This window comes from Pseudorasbora parva, chromosome 2 (genome assembly GCF_024679245.1).
Source record: "Pseudorasbora parva isolate DD20220531a chromosome 2, ASM2467924v1, whole genome shotgun sequence".
NCBI classification, from domain to species: domain Eukaryota; kingdom Metazoa; phylum Chordata; class Actinopteri; order Cypriniformes; family Gobionidae; genus Pseudorasbora; species Pseudorasbora parva.
Window position 1 is genome coordinate 33129036 of NC_090173.1, and position 20840 is coordinate 33149875.

General features: G+C 36.9%; 2 protein-coding genes across 7 annotated transcripts; one reads left to right on the forward strand and one right to left on the reverse strand.

Annotated features, from left to right (window-relative positions):
• The first annotated feature begins 2287 nt into the window (after positions 1 to 2287).
• Positions 2288 to 14126, forward strand: nbr1b (NBR1 autophagy cargo receptor b). 2 transcript variants are annotated; one of them, XM_067416471.1, is made up of 21 exons: positions 2288 to 2517; positions 3374 to 3436; positions 3599 to 3617; positions 3714 to 3736; positions 3970 to 4200; positions 4514 to 4591; positions 5058 to 5254; positions 5445 to 5570; positions 5662 to 5865; positions 6275 to 6434; positions 6526 to 6795; positions 7170 to 7298; positions 7408 to 7483; positions 8283 to 8393; positions 8497 to 8652; positions 10483 to 10686; positions 10841 to 11261; positions 11433 to 11515; positions 11612 to 11681; positions 11809 to 11905; positions 12611 to 14126. In XM_067416471.1, the coding sequence occupies exons 1-21, from the start codon at positions 2416 to 2418 to the stop codon at positions 12782 to 12784; spliced, it is 2994 nt and encodes a 997-aa protein (XP_067272572.1). In that variant the 5' UTR covers positions 2288 to 2415; the 3' UTR covers positions 12785 to 14126. The 2 variants fall into 2 exon arrangements, with proteins under 2 accessions (XP_067272572.1, XP_067272578.1); XM_067416477.1 differs by having other exon boundaries at positions 3970 to 4158.
• Positions 14127 to 15925: 1799 nt separating this feature from the next.
• On the reverse strand, positions 15926 to 19517 carry LOC137053277 (caspase-6-like). 5 transcript variants are annotated; one of them, XM_067428948.1, is made up of 8 exons: positions 19387 to 19517; positions 19079 to 19114; positions 18656 to 18695; positions 18404 to 18544; positions 18213 to 18289; positions 17296 to 17471; positions 17050 to 17197; positions 15926 to 16907 (listed from the first exon to the last, which is right to left on the reverse strand). In XM_067428948.1, the coding sequence occupies exons 1-8, from the start codon at positions 19415 to 19417 to the stop codon at positions 16666 to 16668; spliced, it is 891 nt and encodes a 296-aa protein (XP_067285049.1). In that variant the 5' UTR covers positions 19418 to 19517; the 3' UTR covers positions 15926 to 16665. The 5 variants fall into 5 exon arrangements, with proteins under 5 accessions (XP_067285049.1, XP_067285046.1, XP_067285047.1 ...); XM_067428945.1 differs by having other exon boundaries at positions 18404 to 18553; XM_067428946.1 differs by having other exon boundaries at positions 19079 to 19117; positions 19387 to 19516.
• Between the last annotated feature and the right edge of the window lie 1323 nt (positions 19518 to 20840).

The window sequence follows — 20840 nt, forward strand, 5'->3', positions numbered from 1 at the left end:
TCCCATTCATTTTTGAGTCACTTTGACAGTGAATAACTTTACACCTGAGGCGTTTAAAGACTCCATTTATCTACTGTTTATTTCTAAAGAAACACGACAATGCATAAAAAGCTCCGTTACCTTGTACCTTACACTATCGCCCTGCAGAAGCTGTTTTTGTAAAAATAGGCTAACTATTGCACAGTTGTGTCGCACAGTTGAGAAATTAGCGTATAGACCCGAGGAGACGCTCGCAGGCAATCTTTTACTGTCTATGAGACAGTCGGGGGGACGTGGAGACATAAAGTCTGATAAAGTCAAGGGAGAAGAATGGGGAGAAGCCCATAGTGAGTCAAAAGCAACGGGAGAAAATATTTAAACAACGCGATTCAGCTTTCACTTTCCACATCTACTAGAAGACCTACAACTGTCCGACAGGTTGCTCACGTCACATCTTCGTCGTCAAGCTCAGTCTGAGCCTGCGCAGTTCACTCAGTCATCAGGAAGTGAGTGCTCCTTTACTGACATCACTTTTCGCCGTAGAAGTCAATGGGATAGCTCTGTTCATTTCTTTTACTGTCTATGGGACCACCCAGGCCTATATATATATATTTTTTTTTACCAATTGTTTTGCACTGCATTACTGAGTGATGGATGTGTAAAAACACAATTTAATTTTTATGTTGAGCATAGAATGGACCAATAAAGGATTCTGAAATGTATTCATTTACAAACACAAAATTGTGCCATCAGAAAAATCCTTTCTTTTACTGTCTATGGAAAAATCTGACCAAAGAGAAAGTGGAAATGGTGCCCCCTGCAGGTCAGACTGTATGTAAGGTGACTGTATGTATAGCGACATGTCATAGGCCCTGGACCTGTCAACACACTCGTTCTCTAAGGAAATGGTGAATTACAGCACATTCTGAGGGTGGTGATGTTCTGGGGATTATATTTCCATAATAACACATCAGAATATGAACGTTATCACCTCACATCCGTTCTGTTTCAGTGCCAAAGCTTGCATTTAAATTCCCCTCAAGAGCTCGTTTGCTCAGAGATATTAATGCCACTCAGGTAATAAGACAATCATTCCATCATTATCAGCTAAAACTACAGTTAAAATACTTATTATAATGTGTTCACGACACAACTCGTGACGCGGCAGATCAATGACTTTATAACTCGCAATTGCGACTTTATATCTCAGAATTCTGACTTTATAACTCGCAATTGTAAGAAAAAAAGTCGCAATTATTATTATTATTTAAATTTAGTGGCGGAAACGGGCTTCCATAGAACGCAGTTTATAACAACTAACAAAGCAAGACATTTTCCATTCCACACATTTGTAAATCGATTTTCCCTAAACACCAAATAATCCAAATAAGAAGGAATAAGAGGAACCATGCTTCAATGAAAGCAATTTAAGTTAATAAAATAAACTAAAAATACAAAAACTGTTGCTATCAAAACTTTTTTTTGGACAATAGCTATAGTGTTGCACTAACTAGCACTTACAACAAGATATTATATATATATATATATATATATATATATATATATATATATATATATATATATATAATAACTTGTTGTAAGTGCTATATATATATATATATATATATATATATATATATATATATATATATATATATATATATATATATATATATATACATACACACACACACACACACACACACACACACACACACACACACACACACACACACACACACACACACACACACACACACACACACACACACACACATATATATATATATATATATATATATATATATATATATATATATATATATATATATATATATATATATATATTCTTAAGTTAAAGTAATATTATTAAGAAAATTTTATTTAGGAAATCCTTTTTGAAGTAGCCTATACATTTTTTTTGTTTTGTTAAAAAAAGAGTATTTTAACGGTTCAGCAGACAAAAGAAAATAATACATTAAAATGAGAAACAGTAGGCTAACATAAAATGTATTAAGCAAATACATACTATTCCCTGACGTAGAACGTATGTTGCTATGCAACAAAAACAAAAAATATTATGGGTGCTACGCAGATATATGTTTCACGTCATAGCTGTTACTATCACTCTGTATTGGCCAATCAGAAGACAGGACCTGAACTATCCTTTTTTAAAATAACTAACTCCGTTCAGACCTTGGAAAGTGAATTGTTGTAAATATTTTGCATTAACAAGTTTGAGCTATGCCCAATACACTGCTTCGCTTTGAATGAGGTCAGGCATTTTCCTGTCAGCTGATGCAGTGGGTGTGTCTACGTCGCTGATGTAAACAAAAAGGACCATTTTGATCAGAGAAAACTAGAAGACAGGGCACACTGATCTCATCAAAGCTTTTCTGATTTCACCTATGCAACGCCTTAAATAGTAGTAGCGCCATGGACTTCTATATCAATCTGAAGGTGAATTTCCGAGGGAATGCGAAGAGTTTCTTGCTGTCTGGCTCAGAGACGAAGAGTTGGGAGTCTATGGAGGCCATGGTAAGCAGAGGAGGATGAGGTGATGTCAGTCTGATCACTCACCTTGATGCCGCAAAGTCTTTCTCACAGAAGTCATCCGATGCCTGGTTCATACGATTAGAGTAGACATCTGTCGTGATACTCGCTAACGTTAACGTTAGTTCGTTTGCTGCTTTGAGCGCTTAATCATTTAGAGAGAATGGGCCAAGCGACCATTTTGCCGAAAGCCTACGAATTAAACAGCAGCCATATTTATATGTAATATAGAATATTATATCGGACGTGCGCAGATCTTCCATCAATTAGACCATAATTACAAAGGTTTTTGGGAGACTGAGGAAAGGAAACGCATGTCACGTCTGTATATCCCATCACTCTTGGGTAACGTTACTCTTGGGTAATGTTGTATCTCAAAACCTACAAAGCTCCCTTACTAGACAGCACGATAGTCGCGTAGATACCAGGTGACGTTATGTGCCTCATGTTTTGAAACAGACATTGACTGCACCGTGTAATCGTGTCAGTTTGGACAGATGTAACTTACAGTAAGGCCTTTGCCGTCGCAATTTAAACCTCGACAGGGCATTTGGAGTACATATCACCCTGAAGGGGTTTTCAATACGATTGTACGTTGACCCTTATTACAAGACTACTAAGTACATTGGTATTATTAAATAATGATTTGAGTTGAGTTAAAATTATATAACGTTAATTAGCTTACTTGTGGAGACGGAGATGTGTAGAACAACAAGGGTTCGGTTATGAATGTAGCCTTGTCTTGGGTAACGGTCGTTATGTCACAGTTAGCCAATCAGAATCAAGTTATTTGCAATTGTACAGCTGGCATTGCATTGACTTGACATCTTCCCCCTTTCAGGTGAAGAGGTCATTTGGCCTGTGTAATTTACAACTGACTTATTTCGATGAGGAAAACGAAGAGGTGAGAATTAAGCATTTGCAATGTTAATTATGTTACTTTTGTAAAAAAAAAAAAAAAATCTGACATTCACCATAATTAATGAATTATTATTATTGTTATTACTACTATATACATTATTATTCATATTTCTGTCATATTTGTTTGTGTGTGACTTTGTTTCAGGTATCAATTAACAGCCAATGTAAGTAAAAGGTCTTAATCTGTGTATAATTATACATTATATTTAATTCATCAAGAAGAGGTAAATGCAGACATTCACTAGAACTTCTCTTTTTAGTGGAATATGAAGAAGCCCTAAAGGTAAAGAATGAATGATTTTTTTTTTTTGGGTGCATATAATGTATTTAGAGCAGCAGTCCTCAATCAGGGGGCCTCAGCAACCTTGAAATGCTGATATATTAACACAAACCTAATTAAATTGATTAAATACAATACAATAAATAAAGATGCACAACATTATAAGGACATCATATTTTGAGTTTATTTTGACTATAACATAAGTAAGTTGTTGTTGTTGTTGTTTGTAATTGTAGAGTGCAGCACGACAGGGGAACAGACTACAAATGAATGTGTATGAAACAAGGGGCAGTAGAGCCACAGTGCCAGGGCCAGGTCCACCATCAGGGTCAGGGGTGGGCTTGGGCCAGATGAAACCTGGCACTGTTGGAGAACCCAAGAAGGGATTCAGGCCTCCTCAGCACTGCCCTACTTTGGCACAAGTGGTGAGTCGCAAAGTTCAGGCCGCAGTCCCAGAGGAAGGATTGGTAAGATTTTATAACCCAATGATTTTGTTAATTCACAGATATAGCCACTATTGTTCACTGTTGTTGTATCAAATTCTGGACTGCAATTTAATAGGAATGATATATATATATATATATATAAAATATTCTGATGCTAAAACTAAATAATCTAACTGAATTCAATGGTATTGATTTTTTTATTTATTTTAAATTTGTCGTTTGCATGCAGTATGATATACATCTGTTAACCATGTCCAGATTGATGATCACAACAATTTTTCACTATTGTTAAGTTAGTTACTGGTATGCCACATGTTCGGTCTTTGTTTTAAAGGTAATTGTAAATGAACTCAAAGGTGGGAAAGCAGAGGATAAGACACCTCCAGCTTGGTTCACTTCATATATGGAAAAGGTATGAGAAACAAGACAATAAAGTAGGCATGAAATGAAAACATCACTTTTCTATTGTTATTGTTAATGATTCCTCAATGCATTTTTCTTTTTTTCCAATTTTAAATTAAATTGACATAGCTGCCACATAAATGCTGCCCCTTTCTTAAAATCAACTGCAGACACATATTCAGATCTGCCTTCATCAAATCAACAGCCAATAGACAGATACCAACTATATACACCCTACCTCATTTTTATTTTTATTTTTCAATAATTTCACTCATGTACATTGCAATACAGAAGAAATGATTTGTCGCTACTTTCGTTTTATTGTAACTTTAAGAACTGACAAATGTTGTCCTGTGCCATAGTATTTAAGTTTCATACTGAGAGTTTTAGCAGTGGAGGGAGGCACATCTTAATATTGCTAAGGGAACATTTGTGTCTCTATTTTTCTTCTTTCAAAAATACAATAACTGCCACAGTTTAAGGACCAGGTGGTTAGGGAGGCAGTAGAGAAGATTTGCAGGGAGTTCTCTGGACAATGCTGCATCCATAAGCCAGTGGGACCAGAAGTTCAGGTTCCCGAGGTCACCTCATCCACTCTGCCTGGGGCCCCAAGTTCAGCTCCAGCCTGCAGCAGCTGCCGGGGCCAGACTGCAGGCGGCGGATACCAATGCAGGTTAGAGAGCTCTCTATAGGGTGGATGTCTGTATAAATATCTGCTCCTATGGTGCATTTCAAAGGGAAACACATATTATGATTGTATGAGAGAGATATGATTTATAACTGGATACCTGGTTTAATTGGCACCTTTAGTTTTTGTTGTTTCCCTTTGTATTTTTCATTGTGTTCGGTTTCTTTCTGCACAGTGTGTGTACCTCCTGCACTCTGTGTGAGCCTTGTAGTTTCTCACATGATCCAAGCCACAACCTTGTGAGAGCCAGAACTCCCTTGTCTATTCCTGAGCACGGCTCCCCAGCACCAGACCACAGCAGGTGGGCCTTTGTCCTCTGCTGTTTGGGATGTCTTGCTGTTAAAGTTCAGAATTGGTTAAGTTTTGCTCGCCCTCTCTCGCTCTCTCTGAAGGTTCTACAGAAGGGGTGACCGGAGCTTTCGCAAGGCCGAGAAGCAGCGCCTTAAAGCGGAGAAGCGTCAGCTCAAGGCGGAGGTGAAGGAGATCAGGAAGCAGCTGAGGATGGAGAGGAGAGGGCTGCAATGGAGCACTGCTGGAGAAGGGAGCTCTTCACCCGTCCTGCTGCAGCCACGCGCCACACAGGCAAACAGCCCTGAGTAAGAGCTTGCACTCCATTATCACCTGAGGAAGAGCATATTAAAGTGATAGTTCACCCAGACACCCTATGCTGTTGTTTATTTCTGTGGAACACAATCTTTTATTATTTTGTTCTGGAAGAATCATTTCTGACATGATGCTTTGTCCCAAATGTGAGAACTGATGTTGTTATGGCAGTGTTTCCCATTTCCTATTAGTCTTATTAAAATATCAACTAAATATCATGTTTATCTGGTGTTTGATCATTAAATAGATCAAAAGTGACAGCATATCTTGAAAAGTCTGTTCCACTATGTCAGTCCCACAAAGAAATAACACTGCATCATATTAATTCGCTGTACTGATCAGATCAGTTTAAAATGCAGTTTGTGATAAGAGGCCATTTCATTTATACTGTATTGGTTGCAGTCGCCCTAAACGTCCATGCCCGCTGGCTGTGCCAGCTATGACAGCTCTGCTCCTGGATGAAAACTTACCTGATGGATCACGTCTGCGTCCTGGGACCAAGTTCATTAAATACTGGAAAATGAAGAACAGTGGCAGAGTGTGCTGGGACTCTGAGACCAAGGTACACTTTGACTCTTCAACAGACACACACAAATTCCTAAACACACACACTATAATAATATGAACTCGATTGTGTCCCATTTTGTCCACAGTTGAAATTCATGTGGGGAAACCTGGCAGTGGGTTCGGGTGAAAGATGGCGGGAGGTTGCAGTACCCACACTACAGCCAGGTCAGGTGGGTGTGGTCAGCGTGGCACTTTGTGCTCCAACACTGGAGGGCACCTATACGTCCCATTGGCGCCTGGCACATAGAGGAGAGCAGTTTGGGCCACGTGTTTGGTGCAGCATTGTTGTAGATCCACATGCTCCTACAGCCATCTGTGCTGACGGGCTGCTGGTGTCTCCCTGTGTAACCCCGCAGGTAAGACAACCGTCTGGAGACACCCTCAGCCACCACTCAAATCTTTATATGTGCAGCTATTAGAATGTACAAAGGAATATTCAAATTGGTCACATCAGTGTTGTTATTGTTTGTAAAAACTAAATGAAAGCATTTTTGTTTACTGAAATTAAAAACTAATGTAACAGAAGAAGAAAAAATGCACTAAAATGTATTTTTATGAATCCAAAACTATAACTGGCAAAATATTAAATATAAAATAGACACAAATTAGTTATTTTGTTTTTGATATGTGATATATTACACCACAACATACAACTTAAAACCTTTGGAAGCCCCAAAATCATTAAATTACTAAAACTGAAAACCATTTTCACCCTCGTTGGTCATATCAGGAGAAGTCTTCACGCACTCTTGAGAGGGAGGAGAAATGCCGGACCTCAAGGGACCAACTAGTTTTGTCCGTTAACCAGGACTGTGATCAGGAATTCTACATTCCATCTGTGGATTTACTTACAGCTCAGGTATGAGCAATTGGAATAAATCACTTATTCCACCCCATTTTTTGTGTTTCTCATTGGCTCATTATGTTTTATTAAGAAACCCACATACTCTCTTTTGTCTTTTACTTAGGACTTACTGTCTTTTGAACTGCTGGATATCAACATTGTGCAGGAGCTGGAGAGTGTGCCCAACAACACTCCTGCAGGTCACTTTAAAACTGGAATAAGTCTATCCATTGTTTTCTTAAAGGGATAGTTCACTTTGAAATTAAACATTAATATGTTTTAGCTTACCTCATGGGCATCCGAGATGTAGGAGTATTTGTTTCCCCAGTAGTTTCAATTTGGATCATTTTAGGTCAAACTGTTCTTGTCTGTGCCTCATATAATGCAGGTCTATGGTCACCACCTCAAAGAGCATACACAGAGAAGTCCAAATTAAACAATCCCGCATCGTAAGTACACATTGATGGCCTAAGACACGAAACAAGTGGTTTGTGTGAGAAAACGAACATTATTTATATCGTTTTTACCTCTTGTACACCACTACGTCCGACTGATCCGAGGGCGCACGTGCGTGTTTCCTGTGGTGTACAAGAGGTAAAAACGATATAAATACTGTTCGTTTTCTCACACAAACCGCTGGTTTCGTGTCTTAGGCCATCAATGTGTACTTACGATGGGGAATTCTTTAATTCTTTAATCTGTGTATGGTCTTTGAGGTGATGACCATAGACCTGCATTATGTGAGGCACAGACAAGAATGGTTTGACCTAAAATGATCAAAATTGAAACTACTGGGGAAACAAATACTCCTACATCTCGGATGCCCATGAAGTAAGCTAAAACATATCAAAATTTAATTTCAAAGTGAACTATCCCTTTAATAGTTAGCATGGATGCCTTTATTAGATATGCTTATTACATTATTATAATATAACATTAAATAAAATCGTTTTGTTGCATTTTAATGTTCTCTCTCTTTTTGTCTGTAAATGTATAAAGACATTACTCCATGTATATCGCCTTTGCCCCATGATGGACCTCTTCAGGAGAAACCAACATTGGGGCTGATCCAAGAAGAAACAGAAGCCCAAGGAGTCAGCAGCATCCTGGGTAAATTTTACAGCAGAACATTTCTGCACTTTTGTCTGTATATTTCTGTTGGTGATTATGTAGCTGTTTAAATTTCTGTACTTCTCTGATGTCTTATTCACAGATGTGGCCCAGGGGACAGACTTAGAGGGAGTCCCAGCACAAGAGAAAGGGCAGGAGAGCATCATTGGGCCTCAGTTTGTCAGTCCATCTCTTATCCGCTCTCTCACCCTTGAAGTGGCAGAGCATGGGATGCTTTGTGGGAGATTCCCAGCTAAAGGTTTGTGGTATTTTCATAATAGCTGTAAACTAGTCAATGTATCTCAAATTGAAGTCAGACTTTGATTACAGCACATTTAGTTGGGACTCTGTACAACCAATAATGTAGAAGATATACATTTTAGCTTTTTTATTTTAGTGTTGACCTCACAGGTCAACCCTGGCAGTACTTTCAATATATCTAATAGGCATTTATTATTACATTTTACATCTATTACACCAAATCAGCATATTAAAATGATTTATTAAAGGAATTGTTCATCCTGAAATGAAAATAGTCATCTTTTTCTCACCCTACTGTGGTTCCAGTCTTTTTCGGACCTCAAAAGGAGAAATTTAGAAAAACGTCTTGCATACATTCCTCAATATAATGACAGTGAATGGCGACAAGGCTAAAACTTTACAAAAAGGATACAAAAGATTCACGCAATGACACAGGGAGATGCGTGCCATAGATAGTGTTCAGGATGCTTACTATAATGTTTTGCAAGAAAGAAACCGTATTATTAATTAGTCAAAATACTGAACTTGTTCCTGTGAGTGCATTCGATCCATCAGCAGTCGCTCATGCTTACTCGCAATGTTGTCATGACAACCGGTACACAGCATTCACTTCAGGTGGTTTACCTATTAGAGTTATCATAATATTTGTTATTATTTACCTTATAGAAGCGATGAGAATCACATGTGATCTATTGAGTCTGATTTCTCAAAATGGTGTGTGTTTATAAGTTATAGTAAGCATGAGCATCATCTGAAGGCTCGCGCACACTCACAGGACAGAGTTACGTCCTAGCTCAGTATTTTGACTGAATAATAAGGTTTCTTTCTAGCAAAACTTTATAGTATGCCTCCTCAACATTTTCCATATATGGTGTGCATCAAACTGTATTATTACGTGATACTTTTTATCCTTTTTGTAAAGTTTTAGCCTGGTCGCCATTCACTGCCATTGTATCGAGGTGGCTAAATTCAAAATTTCTACTTCTGAGGTCCGAAAATGAAAGAAGGGTAGAGGGCATTAGAACAATCGCAGGGTGAGTAAAAAATAATTTTATTTCATTTTAGGGTGAACTATTCACCCAAAAAGGAAAATGTGATGTTTATCTGCTTACCCCCAGTGCATCCAACATGTAGGTGTGTTTGTTTCTTCAGTAGAACACAAATGAAGACTCCAACTCCAACCGTTGCTGTGGGCCAGTCATGTAATCATGTGAATGGGTAACAATTCTGAGAGAAAAAAACAATCATGCTTAGACAACATCCACAAAGAGCCCTGTGGCTCATTACGACACATTGATATCTTAAGGCACAAAACAATCAGTTTGTGTGAGAAATCGAGCCATATTTATATAATTTATTTGACCTCAAATACAACGCTATATCCAACAGCCTGGAACGCGCTTCACTTCTGATAAGGTCGCTAATATATACGCACTGAATATATGAGCCAGAGTGTGGATATTGACCTTACCGGAAGTGAAGCACATTCCAGGCTGCGTTGGAGTCTTCGTTTTTGTTCTACTGAAGAAACAAACACACCTAGATGTTGGATGCACTGGGGGTAAAATTTCATTTTTGGGTGAACTATTCCTTGAAAGATCATGTAATACTGAAAACTGGAGTAATGATATGCTGAGAATTCAGCTTTGTCATCACAGGAATAAATTACAATTTATAAAATAGAAAACGGTTATAGTTAAAATAATTTCACAGTATTGTTGTTTTCACTGTAGCATAAGAGCATAAAAGATGTTTGTTTAACAGTTTTTGTGCGAAATGATTATTTACCTTTACATTTGAATGTTTTTCTTTTTCTTTTTTTTTTAAGTGGTGCGGCCAGCCCCCCAAGGTTCAATGTCACTTTGTGAGAGGAAATCAGAAAAAGTTCCCGAAACAGGAAACATGTTAATATCTGCTCCAGCCCCACTGAAAGTAGAGACAACGCATATCGCCGGCCCTGCTTCACCACAGACAGAGACCGTTGAGATGGCTGCTCCCCTGATGACGCTCCCAACAGAACTCACTGGCACAGGTAACGAGGCACTGAGAATATTCATTTCTAATCAGACATTGTTTTTGTATCATCAGATCTTTTTTCTTTTTTTGTGTTTACATTTTGTATTTGTTTGATGGGTGATTCTAGTAGTAAATTGTCCAGTCATTAAAGTGATTTTTCTTATGTTCAGATGAGGGTCACGAGTCTGACATCGAGCAGATCCTGGTGGAACCTGCAGGTGGAGAACTGGTAGAGGAAGGAGAGGAGGAAGTGGACAAGAAAGCACAAGTTAAGGAGACAGAAGCAGCTAAGGAAACTCGCAGCAGGACTTCATCTGCATCTTCAGAAGACTACATCATCATCCTCCCTGATTGCTTTGACACAAGCCGCCCACTAGGAGAGTCCATGTACAGCTCTGCCCTGTCGCAGCCTGAAGAAGAGCCTGCAGAAGGAGACAAACTAGAATCAGTGGAGACCGCAGAGCTTCAGAGCCCTGTTGCTGCTGCTGCTAGTGTGGATGCTAATGACATGCTCTGTGCTTCCCAGACTCTGGACGCTGTGCCGCTCACCCCTGTGATTGTAGTGGCACCCCGGCCCTCAGTCAAATCCTGGTAAGTTTACATAGGAAACATGTGAGCAGTCAGAGGTCATTTAAACTAAACTAGTGGTGCACCGAATGGAATCTGTCCGAGTCTGTCTGGATTTCTTTCACCACATTTTATAGTTCATAGCTTTGTCATTGATGTGTTAAATTTAGCTTTATTAATATTAAATCACTTCAGCACAGAGACACAAGAGCAGACAGATAATGGAGCAGAGGAGCAGGAGGGGAGTAATCCCACGGAGCCAGGAGATAAGGAGAAAGGTGAATGAAACATTATGGGATATTAAAATAATAATCCTCCACAGGCCACTAATTAAGGAATTTCTTTATAATTTATATATATTTTTTCATACATAGATTCTGAGCCTAGTCAACCTGACCCTGATAACTCCTTAGCATCTGCCAAGTCTGAAACTGAAGAGCTCCGGTGAGTTACACAGCACAAAACTACTTGTGAGGTCTTGCAAGACCATGGAAGTGCACGCAGTTCAATCGTTGCATTGTGTGCTTTTCTTTCTATCTATTCTCACTCTCTCATTCATGTCTTTCCTCAGGGCCAATAGCATCACAGGTGGATTGGTGAAGGGTGCCCTGTCCGTGGCAGCATCTGCTTATAAAGCTCTTTTCACTGGTCAAACTGGGTCTGAGAAGGTGAGTTTGAGGGGCCGTTCAACAAGTTGAACTTCTTTTGATATCTGCAGTCCATTTTAACTTCACAAATCATTCTTATGCTAGCAGAGACAATGGTGCAAGAAGCTGAAAAATCTCCTCTTCTGTCCTTTATTAAAAGAAAATAGAAAAATAATTTCTATTGTATATTTCACTACTTGTTTCATTATTAAAATTGTTTTAGTTTTACTTGATCTAATTTTTATAAGATAGAAGTTTATGAATGACTGTTCTGCAGGACTGATTTGAATCAAACTATGATGTACATTTAAAAAAGCACAAAGAAATAAGCACATTTTATGTGTTTATAAGTTAGATTTAAACAAAATACCATTTATCATACCATTAGCAGACATTAAATTATAGACATTGGGCAGTGCGTATTATTATAAATACGGTATAATGAATAAAATGGCATTTTATAGTATAGTTAGTGCAAGTAGTGTGTTTTCGACAAGAAATCATACTCCACTTCCACTTAAATTGTGTAATGTTGAACACTTCATGCTCTCAACAGTTGCAGCTTTCCTTGTGTAGCGGAGGAGGAAGGGGCTATCAGTCCCTGATGCTGGATAACAAAATAACCATATAAAATTCATAAACTAGAGTAGCCTACATAATGCATAATGTGTAATTTGGGTCAAGTCATGTGCTGCACTAGTAACACTTTTTTGGGGGGTTGTGTAGCTTCCAGAAGATGCAGCTTCTCATGACGCCATGATGGCTGTGCTGGTAGAGATGGGCTTTGGTGACCGGCCACTGAATCAACGTTTGCTGCAGAAACACAACCGAAACCTGCTGGATGTGGTAAACGAACTGGTGCAGATGACCGACAACGACTGGTACACGACACGCTACTGAGATGCTGGTCAACTATTTTGTTTCTATTATATCAATTTTTTTTTCTGGTTTCTCTTTCTCTGTGCAATCAACAGCTCATTCCATGATACAGACTCTTTCGTTCCATTTGGGTTGTAAAGATAGTGTGTGTGAATCTGTCTGCTCCAATGTGTAACTGATAATCATTAGAGAAGCAGTTCATCACCATAATAACTGTGCTTGTTAAAGTTTGTTGTTAGTGGGCATTAATGTTTTCACAGAGATGGACATGGGTAGCTAATGAACACTAATATGTAATTTATTATTTCCAAACTATCCAAGAAATATGTAATGCTTTTAATTAACTTGATTTGAAAGAACAGTGTATTTAACCACAAATTATTCTGATATCTATTATTCTGATTCTGAAAAGTTCTGCAGTGTGACTGGATATTTTTCATATTTAAAGAGTGTTCCCAGGTTTTGGAAAAGTGCAATAGATCTGGCTTTGTGTGGACCATCTTAATCATCAGCCAAGACCAAATAGAAAAACTTTGAGGCTTCTTTAGAGTTTAAAGTAATTAATCATCTTAACATTATTCCTTACTGGAGAAGTCAGGGTTCATTTTAATGTGTGAATGTGTTTTTCCCCCCAGTAATTAAGCTGTTATTAAATTATTATTTTGATGGCCATTGATTCATTACTAAAAGGTCCACAGAACAGGGCACATACTGCACTTTGTGAATGTATTGCCATTACATATCTGATGAACATCATGGCTTGAAGAAGCAATGCATTTGAATAGTTAAATGGATTGAAATGGGCAGTGTAGAGTATTTTAATTTATGCTTTAAATGGTTAAAAACCGCAAAGGCAATCATGACATATTTAACTCCAATTTTAAATGTTGAGACACATCATAGTGCAAGGGGGAAAAACAGCCTACTGTTCATTCCAAAACAAAATCGAATCATGCAAATGATATATTTTGATAATTAAATTGCTCTTGTATTAAGTGTGATGAATGTAGCTCAGCACTTTTCTTCAATGGAAGATTTTGAAACTATAAAATCCCTGTAAATCATTGAGCGTCTCCTGATTTGCTCTCACAGGTGGTACAACCAAACAATCACCTACTTTCTTTTCTAGAGTTAGGGTTCATCTATGTTTTATCACATTCCTTAAGAAAGCAGTAGTTGGTCTTGGTGCTTGCAGCGATCCGTGGAGGTTCTGGGTGAAATTGTTTGGATCATGTGATTTGTAAAGCATCATCAGTGGAGACAGATGCGGCTCACTCTGTGTTTAATGCCTGAATGGAGTATTCATATTGTCTCTGCATCTAATGTAAACATCTGTCTGTAATAAATATCCTAATAAGTCTTACTTTTGCTCACTGTCTTCCATAACAGTCCACCACAAATAAGTAATGGTAACTTGTTTTATCTGGGTAAAACCATATTAAACACACTATACTTAATCCACACTCTATTAATATAGACACTAACATGTAGCTTTTACATTTACATTTATGCATTTAGCAGACGCTTTTATCCAAACAGAACAGGAAGCGATCCGTCAAGAAGAGGCAAAGAAACACAAAAAGTGCCCCAAGTACCAAGATTTGTATACCGCTCAGAGTAGCAAAAACCAGAAAAGGGAAGAAGAAAGGAGAAATAGAGGAGGAAAGGGTTTTTTTTTTGTTTTTTTTTTAATGTAAGATTAAGTGCTCATGGAAGAGATGAGTTTTTACCTGTCTTTTGAATAAAGCGAGTGATTCTGTCGTGCGCATGGCAGACGGAAGATTGTTCCACCAACCAGGAACAATGAAAGAAAAAGTTCTAGAGAGGGATTTCATGGATTTTTCTTTTTCTAAGAAAAAAAGATAATATTTTGTATTTCCAAAACCTGTAAAAAAAAAAAAAAAAAAAGATTTATATATATATATATATATATATTATATTTATTTAGCACAGTTATGAACTTCTTAGAGTTTATCCAAAAATGTTTTGTAAATCTGGCCACTGGTTAGTAAGTAGGTATGTGTTCTAAGATGATTTTCAAGTTTGTTTAGCTGTATAACTGGAGTTTCTTGTTTTGTTCCCCCTTTCTGACTAAAATAAGTTCTTAACAGTCCTGGAAGTACTAACACATGACTCACAGATGGAAGAGATTATGGTTTAGTTCTATTAATGACAGATTGTGATTGAATGTAGTGAACAGGTTTGAAAAAGATTTGTGTATCTATCTCAAACCTGCTCTTCTTTTAAATTATATTTGTTGAGAGAACACACAGCTTTCTCTTTAGCACAAATCACCGGGAGTGGCATGCAGGCAATACAATATTTTTTTTGCATTGCTACTGATATTAAAACTGAAACTGAAATTAAAATTATTAACTAATATTTGCATTTTGTAAACCCAACTGTCTAACCTCCAGGCTAAAATATGCAAACCTGCATACATTTCCATTTAGAAAATTATGCACACCAGAGGTGTAACAGCCACTCCCTTTCAAATCGTGGCCCCATTACTAACTCGAGTTTGCATTTAATGTTTTTAATAATAATTCAACGGTAGAAAGTTAATTATTATTATTGCTAATACCAGTATATGGTTACCAAATCTCATGACATTGTTCAAGATGTTTTATTTAAAGAACTCTTGTGTGTAGGACTACATTCTTACGCTTCTCATCCTAAGCCTCCGTTGCTAATGTCATTACTTCATTTTTGAGCTAGTAACAGAGAATCAGGGGCTATTGACACAGATCTGTAGTTTAATTACTTTTATTTCTTTATGAAGCAAGTGCAACATGTAGCAAAACTTAAGACAAAAAGGCAACAATTCAAAAGACAGGGTCTATTGCACTACAACCAAAATATGTGCTATATTAACAGAGGTGTAGTGTATCTTTGTGGCCGGATGTCTGAAAGTCACTCTTTTCAATATGTCAGGCTAAAGCATGTTTCACTGTGTAAACCCCCCCCCCCCCCCCCCCCCCTGAAAATCCCCCATTTAATTTAATAGAAGTGCATGCAGTCAAAGACACATTAAAAAAATTATATTTAGGTTCAACACAACATTATCATTGCTAATTATCATTGTCAAGCATAGAAAACTACTGAGCCCCTGAACCCCTATAAGAACATACAGTACATTATTTACCCCAATCATTTATTTAAAAAAAAAAAGATTCCATTAATTACTGTAAACATTTGAAGTCCCTGCCCCTGTTTTAAGCAATCTAACAAAGTTTAGAGAGGTTTATGCTTAAAACAAGAAGGAAAAAGCCTTTAATTTACCAGTTGGGGAGAACCTGCACCCGCACACCCAGCCAAAAAATAAAATAAAACAAAATGATACGGAGTTAATATTGCTCACATAGTAAAAATTATTATACAGCGTATGTGTTCTAAGATGAATTTCAAGTTTGTTTAGCTGTATAACTGGAATTTCACTTTCTGACTAAAATAAGTTCTTAACAGTCCTGGACGTACTAACACATGACTCACAGATGGAAGAGATTATGGTTTAGTTCTATTAATGACAGATCGTGATTGAATGTAGTGAACAGGTTTGAGATAGATTTGTGTATAACTTTTACTTTTCATAGGTCTCCCTTTAAATCATATTAGCTTTCTTTAGCACAAATCACTGGGAGTGGCATCACTAAGGCCTGCAGGCAATTAAAAAAAAGTTTTTCCTGGCTACAGATACATTCTGGTACTAATGGGTTAAGAATGAAACTAAAACTAAAAGCTGCTACAGTATTTGCTCTTTATAAACCCAACTGTCAAGCCTTTAGGCTAAAATTTGCAAACCTGCATAAATTCCCATTTTAAAAAGATGTATATAGGTGCACCAAATAAAGTAAATTAAGATAATTTAATCCCTGAATTTGTACCTGCAAAATCCCCAAACACTAACACTCCTGCTTAGGCCTGAAAAACAGCTTCTTAGTGAGCATGGACGCAAAGCAAGGCACCTGTTTTTTGCCTATAGCCGAGCGGTCCCTGCTGTTTCCAACACTGCGCAAGGAAACTTTCCTGTTGACAAGTGTCAGGATTTCAGTGAACTCCAGCGAGGAACCATGACGGCTCAGGATTTCAGACAGATCTTGAATGTACCACGAGCCATTTACAGTCTCACGGTGAGAGTAATATCCTTTAAAAGAAGAAGAAAATGTCAATGACTGTTTAAAAAGGACATTTCTATAAAACCAAGGATGTACATTCCACCAAAGCCAGTACATAAAAGTACACATTTAACAAATCTTGGTAAATAAAGCAAAAGTATTCTCACTGACCTTCAGCCACTGAGTAGCACATAAGGAAGTCTGCTCCTGCTGGAAGGGTGTAGAGCACCCCCGCATCTACCACCACGTTATTGACCGTTTGACTGTCCACCACATCCATTGGTGTCACAGGCTCATCATGTTTGTCACCACGACAAGCCTTGTGTTTAAAGAAGTTTTGAGGGATAAGATCTGGATTAATACTGCATTACTGTAAATACATTGCAAAAGAGATTTTGTGGATAAAGGATAAATTACCTGCAAGATGAAGATCTTGGGTTTCCCTACAAGGCTACGACACATATCCCCCTTAAACAAATCAGTGATTTCTTCAATTTTAATCATGCCATCATTGGCATAGATGTGGTCATTTTCCCCATGACTTAAAAAGATGCAAACGAAACAGTCTGCATCCACATGGTTAGCAGCAGCAGCTGAAATTAACAGAAAATTCTGGATTAAAAAGAAACTAAACTCCATTCGGAGATTGCTGTGACAATACTGTTGATTAAAAATTAATTTTTGACTTTCCCTTGGGTTATAAAAACACATTGATGCACTTACATGGTTATTAAGCGATTGGTGTGTATTTTTAATGTTTACTATTGTTTAGCATTAATAATTAATACTCTGGTGCATATTAATGGAAATACTTTTTGGTCTTTACAAATTGTTGAAACGTTCACGGTTTTTGTGGTAATCAAGAGTAGAGCTCGACCAGTATTGATTTTTTTCTTTTTACAACTTATAAAACTTGTTTCTATGTCAAAACTGATATTTTATCTCAGATTTATTTTTGCTTTTTTGCATGTTTTGTAACTAAATTAAATTAATTTGATTGTTATTATACTACAGTAAAATTCATTATGATTTAAAAAAAAAAAACATTATAAAAATGTATTTAAGTAAAGTTTAAATATCATATGCAGTTAATATTGCTCACATAGTGGAAATGATTACACATTATGTTGTATGTTGTAGAACAACCAATTTCCAAATTATACATGTGGTTTAAGCTCAGAAAAAGTTATAGTCACAATAGTCAAATTACTTTACAAAGAGGCCATGATTCACATTAAAAAGCTTGTTCAGACATTGAAAGTATACATTTCATCCCATGTATACATTTAATCACATTTCTCAAAACATGTCTGGAAGAGAAAATATTGAAGTACCTTCTTTGATTTTGGCTAAAACTTCATCCCGTTTGTAATCATCATAAGCCTTCACTTCAAAATCCAGCTCTTGAAATCTTACAGATATGAAAGAAAATGGACAAAGTATGTTATTTGTTGTTCTGTTACTTTAATCCAAGACAAGAAAAGGATTTTTTGTATCAATCAACATATCTTGTTTTGCCAAATACCTTCTAACAAGATTCTGCTTGTCTGCATTTGTACCAGAACGGCTGTTCAGTCTGAGCTGCCAGTAGAAATGTTCGTGGTTAAAGATCAGAGCCATTCCTCGCTTCTTGTGATTCATCTTATACTCCAGGTTAGGATCCAGACTATATACACTGAAAAATAATATACAGAATTATAATGAGAACTATAAATAAAAGAGAGTTGCTTAAACTCAGAACTGTACAATTTCTATGTGGTATCTTCATTAGTGTTACCTCTGATTAAAGCCATCAGTTTCTGTTATGCTTTCTCTGACTGAAAGAAAAAACAAAATCATAATCAACACAAACACTAACATTTCGTTTGCAAAGCAAGCATATGGAAATGTTCAGATGATGTATTCATGCCCCAAATATTTAAACCACTCAGACAAAGATATTGGGCTAACTGTGGTCTAATGTGTGTATTGCAGACAGAAGATCTAAAGTTCAGTGCACATAAACCGAGGTCATGCCTGTATTGTGTATTGAGTTCCTGGGTCAAGCTGGATTTCAATGGCTTTACAAACAGGTTGTCAAACATAGCAGAATTAACATAAGCAAACGCAATATTTACACTTTACACACATTCTTCTGTTTTCCTAATTCTGCTACTCAAGTCATAGACGAGTTATAAACAAGACTCGGTTCTAACGTTACCTGTCAGTCCTGCTGAAGCGCTGTCCTTCTCCACAGCTACTAACAACAACAAAGAAACATTTCTATTCACTGGGACTTGAACGGTAAGTATGGATTTAGGTCGGCTATTCAAGATATTAACTGTTAATCTGGTTGAAAATCATGTATCCGTGTAGACACCGTGGTATGATCATGAAACCTTATGATTCGACATATACCACCAACTTCAGGTGTTGGAATAAGGAAATGAAACCTTCTCATGAACAACATTCACGATGTACAAATGCTGAAGTTATTTTTCCTCAAGAGTAACCAGATAGAAACCTTACCGGATTGTTCGCTTTTGGCTTGACTTGCCATCGCTGATTCTGAGGAGCAAATTTTTGTGAAATTGATAAGAGGTTAACGTCAAACTTAAGACAAGTAAAAGCTGCCGTGACTAGTCACTGAAGACCTAACACAACAGTTAACCTATCCCAGGGCACTAAAATGTTAACCAATCACATGCCACTACAACGTTGACCAATCACAGGCGGTCTGTCGCGTTCGAACCTTTTTTTCTTCTTTTAAAAAAATGTATTTATTTTTTTACAGTCTATGGTTCTTCTAACCTTTGGTCGGACTGGTTGGACTCGGTTAAATTGGTTACAACTTCCCCTTTTCATTGTTTGTTTGTTCCTTTCTTTTTTTCTTTCTTTCTTTCTTCTTTCTTTCTTTCTTTCTTTCTTTCTTTCTTTCTTTCTTTCTTTCTTTCTTTCTTTCTTTCTTTCTTTCTTTCTTTCTTTCTTTCTTTCTTTCTTTCTTTCTTTCTTTCTTTCTTTCTTTCTTTCTTTCTTTCAAAAAAATATTACTGCAACCTACATTCACAATTAGCCTATTGCTATATTAGTATAAGTCACCTTTATTTACACAGCACTTTTCACAATACAGATTATAAAAAGCAGCTTTACAGTGATAACAGAAACACAATGCAACAAAGTTTGTTTAGGCTGCAACTCTTGAATTATTAATTTTATTTATTTAACAATTAAATTTTAAAACAAGTACAATCAAGCCCAAAAGACCATTTCATACATTTAAAAAAACAAAACTGTTGAGGATAAAATACACAAAAAAGCCCTAGGCTTATTTCTATTGTGGTCCTCAGAGTTCAAAAATGGACGAGCAGTTCATAATGGGAATGAGATCAACACAACACACAACCACATGGGGTACTTCTCATCAGTACTGCACTCTCATGCAGAAACAATTATTGCTGCATCATTAGCATATAATAGAAGGTGGCTAACAGGCCATTTTTAGATCATTTATATACAGTAAAAAAGTAAGGGTCCCAATACATACCTTCTGGTACTCCAAGACATGCGCAAATTTTCTGAAACCACTCCATTTAAATCTACCATTTGACACCTATTTGAAAGAGAAGAGTTAATCCATTTACATGCTTTAGTGTCAAAACCCATAGCATTTAATTTTAATAACAAAATATTATGGTCAAAGGTTTCAAAGGCTTTCTGCAAATCTTGCAATACCATCCCAACCTTTATCCAATTCTTTCTTTATAAAATCTGTCAAATACAAAATTGTTGTCTCAGTGAAGTGCATCCTCAGACTAAAGTTCATACAAAATATTACATTTAGAAATATAGTCTTCATTTGATCAAATAAAATCTCTCCAAAAAACCCTGGACAAGGAAGATAATTGACACAGGCCTATAATTGTTACACTCAAACCTACTCCCTTTCTTAAAAAGGAATATATCTAAACCTGTCGCTTTATTGC